The sequence below is a fragment of the Teleopsis dalmanni genome, chromosome 2, assembly GCF_002237135.1.
Source record: "Teleopsis dalmanni isolate 2A chromosome 2, ASM223713v2, whole genome shotgun sequence".
NCBI lineage: Eukaryota > Metazoa > Arthropoda > Insecta > Diptera > Diopsidae > Teleopsis > Teleopsis dalmanni.
This window is the reverse complement of record NC_051847.1, coordinates 44351444-44363161: the sequence shown is the minus strand read 5'-3', so window position 1 is coordinate 44363161 and position 11718 is coordinate 44351444. Positions and strand designations below refer to the sequence as shown.

Sequence of the window (11718 nt, the reverse complement as noted above, 5' to 3'; positions counted from 1 at the left end):
GCGTTCGATGTGTGTCCAACGTGCTATAAACTGGATTACAGTTTCATTTAAATTTGCATTTAAATGAGTACTTCACCAATCAAAAAGCTCAAATGAACCAACGACCACAAAGAAAGATAAACAAAGGCGTACCACAATGCAACATATTCTGTAGTGTTTACACGTTCACCTAAGTGCTTACACGAGTATGTGGTCCATGGGAATGGCACCACTACCAACCGTTAAAGGTTTTCAAATTGGTTTTTCATTCCATACCATTTTATTCACTTTCAATTTTCTTCCCTTTATTTTTCTTGATTATTTTATTGTAAACTTTAATGGATAAAAATTATTGTGGTTTTACTTAGTACGAGTATTAAGGATGAAATTAACTTTTCGTATGAAAAGGTCCTTCTTTTTGCATTTTCAATTTATTAGGATTGGAATAAATTACTCAGTAAATAATCATCAATGAATGACGCTTCTAATTAAAAAAATAATTTCTATTATTTTACAGATCAGTTTAAAAAAGAACTTGTCAGTGATATGATCTTCCACTGGAGTCGAAGAAATAAAAAATAAGATAGAAACTGTGACGAAAGAACAACAAACTGCCTTTTAAGTTATGTTAAGATTTTAAGGTATTAAGACCATTAGATTTTAGATTTTCAGATTAGGGATATCGCTGTTTACTAAAAACAATTTAAAAAAAAATTCTAAAAAATATCATCCTCACTGAAATTATGGAAATGGAAAACGAATTGGGAGTTATAAAAAGAAAGACCATACTTTTGCATTTTATATGTAATAAGACTTTTAGTCGAACTCATCACGAGATTCAAGATTCCATTGTTAACTCAGATCAGTAAAAATGTTTTATGAAATATAATGATATAAATAGCAAGTTATAAATGCTTATACATCCAGATTAACATGGCCAATCTATAATAATAATTCTATAATTCCGATTTTGTAAGGTAATTATTTAACCTGTAGTGCCCTGTCAGAATTTCCGTAATGATTCTTACATTATTTATACCAAGTGCCATACAATCTTTAAATCGTTGTAAGTTGAAAGTCTCTTCAAGCGATTTTAATTGCAATAACTCTAATCTATTAGCACAGAATAGCACAACCTTTTTTATTTTCAAACCCACTGTGTTTAAGTGAGTGAAAAGAAATTAACTTTTCTACAGTTAAAGAATGGTTCCGGGTCTTCGAGAAGCGAGGCTGCCACTTTCTCGATAAGCTTAGCGTAAATTGAAGCAAAATATTTCAGGAAAGCTTTGAGTCCCAAAGCCCTGTTTTATACTGTATAACCTAATGAATGTCAACTTGGTTTTAAACAAAACATGAAACCACAAAATAAGTTTAGTGACTTAAAAATTAAATTCACAAGATTTTTTTCGTTATATAGCACAAGTATGTTATAGAATTCAACATTAAGACCTAATGTGTAAAATTATTTTATATTTTTATATTTTATGCTCACAAAAACCTTATAATTTTTTAAAATGGTAACTGAAGCATAGAATATTCGACAGTAAAACGACAAACTTTACTTTACCCAATTCTGTGTCTAATTTACACAGCCAACTTGCCAATTCCACCAAAAATCGTCATTCCAACCTTTGCAGATAATACAGCAATCCTTACTACTGGAAATACCATATAGGAATCAACAGAAGCAACGCAAGGAGCAAGGAAGGAAAAGAAATTCATCCATATAAACCTCTCAAATAAAAAAATCGTCTATTTGTTGATAACTATGTCCTGAGATCGAATACCACACTTAAATACAGCTAAATACCATGACATGAACTTATATGTAAAGTTGACATAGAAAAAAAATATAAACATATAAAGAAAAAACGAATTGAGCTAGAATCAAAATATAAAAAATTATATTGCCTTCTTGGGAAAAAAAAACCCGTCTCTCTAAGCAGTAAATTAGTGATATACTCGCAAGGCTTAGCTCCGGTATGGACGTATGAAATCCAGTTATGGGGTTGTGTACCAAAACCGTTCATTCAAATCATCCAAAATTTCTACAACAAAGTCCTAAGAAATTTAGTCAACGCTCCGTGGTTCATTAGGAATACGGGTCTCCATCGGGACTTGAAGATCAAATCTGTAAAGGCAGTAAAACAAGAGCCGTCTCTCAGAGTAATGTTCTGTATTCAGTGCTATAGTTAGCCGTTTTTCATTGATAAATCGAGATTCGCTTTTTGTGCAATTTTCACTTTTGATTGTTAAATCTGGAGTGAAATGTATTACACTCGAGATTAATTTATATCACTCTAGATATGTTGTCAGAGTAACTAGATTACTCTGAAATTAACAACTGTTTTATAAGACTTAACAAATAAAATGTGAATTTATTCGTTATATGTTATAAATTTATGAAAAATAATATATAAATATTTACTATTTACGAATGACATCTTCAGGGACCTCAAGATTGGTCCCATAAAAAAATACATAAAGGATAGAGTCCTGAAATTATTTGCGAAATCTGACAGACTTACTAACACCGCGTTATCAAATCTTAGAATGGTTACAGGCTCCTCGGGGAGATATGCAGATCTGAGGTCAGTTATTGCTTAGCCTGATGAAGTGATAAACAATAATCCAGTCAAGGCGCAAAGAGGGGTTTTGTAGAAACCACGCAGTTAATAGAGAGTAAAAGTGCTCAGGTGCACTGACTCAACTCAACTAGCCTCAACATAACAAAAATGTTAGATTACTCTAAAAATGTTCGATTGGACAACAAAATTTGATAGATCAAGTGTAAATCTAAATCAAATCCAGATGTACCAATCGAAAGCAATATTAGTTAATATTTAGATCTGTTTACCAAGTCTTACCGTTGCTCTTACAACTTTGCTTATAACAGAGCTAATTTTGAATCAGAAAAAAAATCATTTTTGTTTCTTATAAATATAAAGATATAAGATATAAGCTATAAAATATAAAGAATATTTTAATGTATAAAAAACACTGCGGTATAACATAAATATTAGAGAAGAGCAATCATTATGTTTGCATATATTTTAAGTACTAACTCTGGGCACTCCCTATCTTTGTAGCGTTTATACGCAAATTACGATGCGTACCGGATTTATTACAGTAACAATCGCGATGAAGTACCTAAACAGAATAATTGACGAGTATAGAAGGTTTATGTTAATAGTAATATCGATAACGTATTTAAACTCTGTGTTCGTGGTGTTGACTTGGTCAAGTTCAAATGAATTTTAAAATTAACAGATATTCGCAATTTTATTGTTAAAAAATATTGTGCGATTTGAGCTCATGAAGTAGAATTCACGCCTGGTTAAGTTCCAAACTCGGTACACAGCGACGGGAGTTGACCAAAAATAGCATTGGAAACTTAGAAATTTTTATTGTTTATTTTGCACTTTGTATGTCAATTAATGTCGGAGCTACTGTTAAAAAATTTGTTAAAAAAAAATAAATATAATTTTTTTTTCAATGTAGCGTGAGATTTATTTTTTCAATTTGTTAGCGAGTTTTTTTTAATAATATAATAAGTTTGATCGCATCACATGATTTCGATATTCACATATCTTTTCACAAGTACAAACATACAAAAGTGACAGCATTGAGTATAATAAAATTAGCGCCTTAAAATAAAATTGATGAATAAATATAAAAAAAACACAATATAAAAAATCGAAGGCAACACTTAAACTCTTGATGAAAGTATGACTGGCTCAGCTTCAATTTCTGCAACCTTTTCCTTTAGTTCCTTTTCAGCTTCTTTAAGCTCCTTGATTGGCGCCTGAGTTGGAGCTGAACTAGAGATGGCCGTCACCACTGAAGTGGATGTATTTATATCGCTTGCTGGAGAACTTGCGATTTTTTCATCACCATTAATTGCTGGCGTTGGGGTTGGCGTTGTGCTGACAGCTAATAAAACAGTAGATTCCACGTGTTGAGTGGTCACAGTACCAGTTATACCACCAGTAGAAGTAACTATTACTTTCGGGGTTGTATCTGCCGTAACTGCAGGTTTGCTTGTGGTTTCAGCATTCTGACTAATTTCGACGCTCTTCTCCGTTGTGGATGTTAAAGCGCTGGCATCACTGAAACTAATTTTCGTTACTTTCACATTCTCAACTTTCGAACCATCTTCAGTGATAGCGGCTGCCTTCACTTTTGTGTGTTGCACTTGAAAAGCTGGTATAAGTGGCAAACTGCCATGATGTGGCTGTATTGATATACGATCAATTATTATATGTGCTGGTACACCCTCTTTCTCTGGTACTTTTTGTGTATGTTGTAAAATTGGTATGATCTCGTCTGATGCTAGAGATTTAGCAACAGCGATATCTTGTGGAATTGGAGTAGTTGGCTTATCAGCATCTACTGGTTTATCGTCTGTACTGCGTTTGTTGACGGTGTGCTCGTCACTTTTTGGTGTTACCTCTTCGACTGCGGCATCATCACTACCCGCAAAACTGCTGACACTTAAAGCAGATTGGAATAAACTATCTTCCAAATCACCAATGAGAGATTGTAAAGAAATTTGCTTTAATTCAGCATCGGGATTTTCTTCATAAACACGTCGTTTGACAATATCATCGGTTTTATCAGGTGTGTTTATATTGATATTTCTTAAGAAACCGGGAAATAATTCGATGGGTGCTGCATAGGTATAATTAATTACTACAAGAAAGCAGATTACCTATAAATGAATAAAATGAATTTAATTTTATTCAAGTTCCATATCAATAAACTAATATAAAGAAACTTACAGCAAAAAATGAGGGCGATCGCATCGTGCCGCAAAGTGTTTTATTGCTGGGCCGCTCGACTATTCAGTTCTTTCCGCTACAAAATTTTACTTCGATTTGAACGTTCACAGTATACAATTAAGCCGCTCGCAAGCTAAGCTTGCACTTAAATAGTCTAGGGAAGCTTTAAAGCTTGGAAACGATTTCGCTACTTCATTTTTGTGCTAATTAAGCTCACTGAAGCTGCTAATAGGCTCGCTGTACCGCAAAGGAAGCGCAGACAACTTAATAAGAAAATAAGTAATTTATTTGGAGACGTAGTTCAAATTTTTGTAAAAACAATAATAAACGCGTAAACACGAGTGTTATTGCGTGTAAGCCCAGACATTTCTGAGAAATTCGATTATTTTCTCCAAATGATAATGTGATTTTTTTAACAATATTTATAATGTCACTATATATCGGAATTGGTCACACTTTAACGTAAACAAAAGAACTACAGAATTCATAAAATTACAATTATATGGATATATAATGGATATATATAAATTACACTATATGAATATATAGAGTATATAATAAAATAAATAAGCACTCCTTGATGAAGGTACACACAATGCCTTCTTTTATATCTTATTACTAAGCAATTTATATTGTCTTTCAGAGATCCCATGGCATTTGTTTACAAACATTTTTTTATAATTTGGATTTTTTATTTTATTAATACAAAATAGGCTGCTTCCTTATCATAACTGGAGATTATTTGCATTCAAATGGGCTTTGGGTACAACGTCGTCACTCTAGTTTGGAGTGTTTCTTTATAAACACAGTGCTGGAAACCATCATCAAATTTTAAAAATACTTTTCATATTTATCAGCCTGAATTGACATTAGTATATCGTAGAAGGTTTTTAGATAACCGGGATGATATCGAAACTATCTTCTTTCTTTGTTAATTTTAGTTTAAAGTATAACCAGAAGTTGGACTAAGTCAAATCCAGTAAATCCGATGGGTGATTCAAAAGATTGCATACATATATATTGTGTATATATACTTATTAACAAGATGGAGTAAAAGATTATTATGAAAGCGCTTAAAAAAAACCGCAATTGTTTTTAAGAGTTTTCTTATATAATAGTTTGAGCGTTAATCACATAAACATCCTGAAATTCACTCCCTATGTCTTAATTTGAGTGGAATAGACTTTAAGACTATCCTGGAACTACAGTGAACTAATTAAATAAATGTGAATGGTGAAATTCCAACACATTGAACCACATACTTTTTATTCCTGTTTACGTTCAAGTTCAATTAAAAAGAATGTATCAATTTAGTGGGGATAATCCACCAGGATTATAATATTCGAAATCACTTCCAAGCAAACACTAATTAAGGATTCCATTCAACTAAATGAAAACCACCTAAAAATTGATAGCACACTATAAGTTAAAGTATGGCTAAAAGTGGACACATACTTTAATGGAACTTCCAGTTTTTTTAAGGACTGAAGGAGACTAAAAACATATGGTGGAAGTTTTCCCGGTACTGATGTACAAGCAAAAGAAATACTTATGGAAGCATTTCATATCGAATGAAGAAATATAACTCTTTTCTCTATTCAATACAATTTATCGAAAAAAACTTAGATCGACTTAGATCGTAGTGAAGAATCCTTCAACTTAATAATATTAATAAGTTCAGTTCAGGTTTCTGTTTGGTGGTTGAGTTCCTTGAGCTCCTAGTAGTAAACCAGGTTTGGTGGTTGAGTTCCGCGTCAGAGTCCTGTTGAACTCGTCTATAAGAAGATATAGAGAGTAGAGAAGATTATATAAGAAGGTATTCTATAAGAATAAAAGAGAACGGATCGGCATTTAGCGGTAAATATGATTATATTAAATATATATGTATTTAAACTACAACATTATGAATTTGTTTCAGTTGAGGATTGCTTAATCTTTTATCTACAATATATATTTCTATATATTTTCATAAGAATATATATTTTACAGAATGGATAAATATGTCCTTAAAAATAAAAATGGTCTTTTTTTTAAATATGAATTCATCGAGTGGTTTTCTGTCGTCAAATATATACATCCCTAAAACAGGAATTTTTATTTTCACTGATAAACTCTCAAAATCGTACATTTGGATGAATAGAAGCGGGATTGTTGAGTGTATCATGGCAGTAAGTTTGTGTTGTCAGTAAAAAAATGAGATTGGAATAGAAAAAATCTTCTATCAAATTCGATTAAACTCTTACTGGCAAGTTCCCATTAATAGACTAGGCTTATGGTGATGATTATTTATTCTATTGTGGTTTTCCATTAATGCATCTCACAAAATACATTAAAACCGCTTGTAAAGATATAAATAATAAATTAAATATTAGTCAATCGAAATCTGTGATGAGCGTATGAAAACTGCAAAGTGTGCCATAATTCATAAGAAACCAATAAAAAAATAAAAAAAATTAATTAAATTGAAATAAAACTTTTCAAAAATATTAATTTGCGACATTTTGACCACCTATTTAGACATTTTGCAATTTTATGAATTTTATGAATATTCCAAAATATGAAAATCCAAAAAATTTTAAATAGATATTTGCTTGAAATTCATATATAAAGGGTTATTGCGTCGGTAAAGTCAACGGCTCCTTTATTGGTTTTTCTTGGCACCGAGTGACTTTTTCGTTTCCGAAAAATTGTATTTGACGGCGTTCACAAATTAAAATGTGGAGGCATTCCTAAACATTTTTCACGATTCCCTAAACGACATCCCAGTCAAAGATATAAACCACATGTTCGTCATGCTTCAGACTGAGGAAAAAAAAAATATTTTGTCAAAAAGAAAAAAAAACTTACTTAATTCGTTTCAATTTTTGTTATAAAAAGTTATAAACTCAGCAAACATATTTTTGAAAAAATTACGTATAAAACTTATTTACATATATATCAGAATAAAAAATTTTATTGTAAATATTGTAACAAAATTTCTGTGTTCAAAATTCAAAATTCAATTTTTGGTAGTGTATCAAATTTTAAACATGCATAATAAACTATTGAATCTTACGAAGCATTTATCATCTGGTCTTCTCCATCAAAATTTTTCGTCGAATGTTAAAGATATGCAAACAAAAGTCAAAGAACAAAGACTTTTGCAAGAACAATTACTCCTGAAGAAGGCAGAAATATGTAAACCCTCATCGGGTCGTGTATCAAAAATGATACAGTTCTTTGAAGATAAATCTAAGGAAGCTTCAGAAGAAATGAAAAGAAATCAGATGCGACGCCCCAAGAACTCACTGCTTACACAAAAAGGTCGATCAGCTTTAACAGATTGGAACGAAGTCTTCAATTCCACCCAACAAAGAGATAAATCTAGATAAAGAGTCCAGGAGATAACATGAAGGAACTCATGTTACCTGAAGGTTAGGTACAGGTATTACGAATGCAGGAGATATCTTGATCTTGTAACCTTTTCAGGACACATGATGGCGAAAGAAGGATGTGGATTCAAGAAGTTGTGTAAAGGTGTTTGTAACGTTTTTCATGAAGTAATTGTAGCATGAAAACTGATGTTCATGTTTTAGTAACAATAATTTAGGATGAATCAATTTGGATTAATGTGTAGATGCAATTGAATGTCTTTAGCATGATTAGCAATAGCGATTTAAAGCACTTAAATTCAATGGATTTACTGAAAATAGAACAGCTGATATCAAGCAGTATCTTCTGTTGATAAAACTAATATTTTATCACAATCTTTTTGGAGTTGCAGTATTGTTCCAACTACTAAAATCCATCAAGTGTTGCGGTATATAAAAATATTTTTTGATGCACTACAATCGTTTGGCATATTAAAGTTAACATTTTGCGTAACATTTCCATTGTTTGATATATAAGTATACCATATATAATACAATTAGAAAAAATACGCTTATATTTTTTATATACTAATAGATTAGATTATAAATCAAAGATGGTGTAATATTACAAATATTGAATAATCAATATGGATGGACTAATTGTTTTGAAAAATAATTAAAAATAATTGTGTTAGAAGGTGAAACAATGATTTGACTAAAATATTGTTTATAGTATTTTATTTATTTATTTTTCTTTTTTTTTATTAAAAAATTCAATAGCAAATTGCAAATCGTAAATAAACAAATTTGTCACATTTGACAAGTTTTATTTATTACTGACACTGCAACAGCCTCTTGGTAATAATTATCAATTAATAATTATTTATTTGAATAAATCTGTTATATATGTAGGGAAGAGTTTGATGAAGCAAACTTCACGGAAATATTATTTTTACTATACATACATGCAAAAATACATAACCGTCATTATCACTGATTAGAGAACTTGATCTGATCAAGTTTTTGCTGCTTTTATTTTGGATCTATCTTTAAGTCTCTTGGATTCAGCAGCCACAAAATTTTTTATTTTCTGCTTTAGTACAATAATTTCATCTATATTTATTAATGTAAATGATTATTAATATATTAATAATAATATATGCTTTGTAATTATATAAATTAGATTCAAATTTTTTAAATGTCACATAACAAGCAATCTATATGGAAAGTCGGTAATAGTCAAGTACTCGTAATATAATATTATTAAGTGAATCATTTTTTCAAATATTGTTAAATATACGTCATTAATGACTATGGAAATATATATTGGTTTAAACTGTTTGTACTGCAAGTGTTATTTGTTAAAACTGCACACTATCAAATCTAAACCACAAATTGATACTAGCATATCAAACAGGGCTGTCTAGACCAGATGCGATCGTGGGCCAATCAAATTACGTACATAGTAAATACAGTGACAATAAAAATACGATTATAATGTTAAAATTAGGTATACCATAAAAATAAAATAATGTAATTTTATCAGTACACTAAGAAAAAAAATTGCCCGCACAGACATTAGCCACGGGCCGTGCTTTCGGACAGCCCTGTGTTAGACCACTGAGCTAGCCTTATGCTTTATTATCGAATTTGAAATCTCTATTGGTATAGTTTTTTTTTTCAAGAACTATACACTCGCTGCTCGTATAATTGTTCACTATTATTATAAAACTTAATTCATTATAAAATAAAGTATATTAAACTATAATCCAACAAAAAAAATTTAGATTAATCTTTTCTAAACAACAATAGAAATTTAAAAATGTACAGTCAAAAAATATTTTCTAACAACCAGATCATGATTTGAGGAGTGAGAAAGTTTAGATCACAGGTTTAGACTAAGGAAATCATTAAAAAATAAAAGATATCAGAGACATTAGAAAATTTATTATTCAAATAATAAATGTATCTAATCCAAAATAGTATATAGATAAGGAAAAAAAAGAAATAGTTATTCTTATATTGCAATGCGTGATTGAAAGTAAGCACGCTGCTGGGGATCATTATAACCACAATTGTAGATAGACAGCAAAGATGCGGACATTTTCATCCAAAAAGCTAAACACTCTGCAATAGGTTATTAAAACTATGATTGAGACTACAATATCATCCAAATAAGGAACCGGCTATTAGGGATGCTTTCACCTCATATTCTAAAACAGGTCAATATTATTTAAATATTATCCATTCCTAGAGAAATTTCAAATTGTGATAAAACAATGAAATTACAATGTGAACGGTGGTAAATGTTTGATTTTTAAGCTGATCTATTAAATTATCTAAATTCAACGAGAAGGATCAAGTTTTTTCTTCTTATTCAATTATGATTTTAACGTCAGTTTTGACGGCAGTGACTATATCATTCAATTAAAACTGTTGTATTTAATAGAGATGTTTCGAATAGTACTGAATTGCAACAACAAAAATTTGAATTATTTTTAATTAACTGAAATATTGTGAAATACCCATCATCAGTTGTTTTGAAATTATTTTTTATATTTAATTATTGGCAAATAATTTTTTTATACTGCAAGTATCAAGATTTGAATTCTTGCCCTGCCAAATTTGGAGCTCAGAGTCAGTGTTCATCAGCCAACTGATCCATAGCAATACATGACTTGTATTTTTGAACTTTGAGTTTTGTTAATTTTCAGTTTTTTTTTTGTTTTATATTTTATGATGTCTTGGTATGAAAGTTATAGTAAAACGGCGAAAAATTGCTAATTATAGATAGTGGAAGGATATCTGCAGACCTGTAACTGCAACCAAACAATTTTCTGGATGTCGTAACAAGTCGAGACTACTGCGAAAGTACCTTTTCTATTGAAAAACTCTGCAAAATCTGTTTTTTTTTTGTAGGTTGTAGAGATTATGATACTTTAAAATGAATTAAAAACATTACGAATGCATTGTTTACTTTAATGCCAGTACAGAGTTTTCAAATAATCACAAATTTAATTAAATAAAATTAAAATTTATTTAATTAGCAAAAAGTTGTGTACATAAAAATTTGTTACATATTAACACAAAAAAAAATAAATAAATATAATAAATAATTTTGCTTTTATATTATTTATTGGCATTTAGTCAATAAGTTGTCTCTTCAAGACCCGTTAATTGTTTTTATTGTTAAGTCAACAGTTTAATAAATTGTTATGAAATATTAGTTTATGATATGTATCAAAAAAGAAAAAAATATTATTAAAAAAATGATCTTGCCTACATTGTTTATTTTAAATTGAATCACACTAAAGTGTAAATTTTTTAAATGGAATTTTCCGTTAATTAAACAATATTATAAATTGTATATAGTTCAACTATATATAATATAAAATTAAGCTGCTTTTTTTGCTGTTGGAAACCAAAAATTAATAATTAAATCTATAACAAATTTTAGGTGACAAATACCAGCAATTTCTACTTTTTTCAACAACAAAACTGATTTAAACTGATCTTTTTTAGTTTAAGACAAAGCATATAAACACAATACCACAAAAACAATAGCTTCACTGGACCAAAAGTTCCTCATACGTCACATAGACCTGTTG

The 11718-nt window shown here is 30.0% G+C and overlaps 1 protein-coding gene across 1 annotated transcript; it reads right to left on the bottom strand.

Moving 5' to 3' along the window:
• Positions 1 to 3481: 3481 nt before the first annotated feature.
• LOC119685928 lies at positions 3482 to 4967 on the bottom strand. The gene is made up of 2 exons (XM_038100336.1): positions 4761 to 4967; positions 3482 to 4690 (listed from the first exon to the last, which is right to left on the bottom strand). The coding sequence occupies exons 1-2, from the start codon at positions 4782 to 4784 to the stop codon at positions 3689 to 3691; spliced, it is 1026 nt and encodes a 341-aa protein (XP_037956264.1). The 5' UTR covers positions 4785 to 4967; the 3' UTR covers positions 3482 to 3688.
• Positions 4968 to 11718: the final 6751 nt, after the last annotated feature.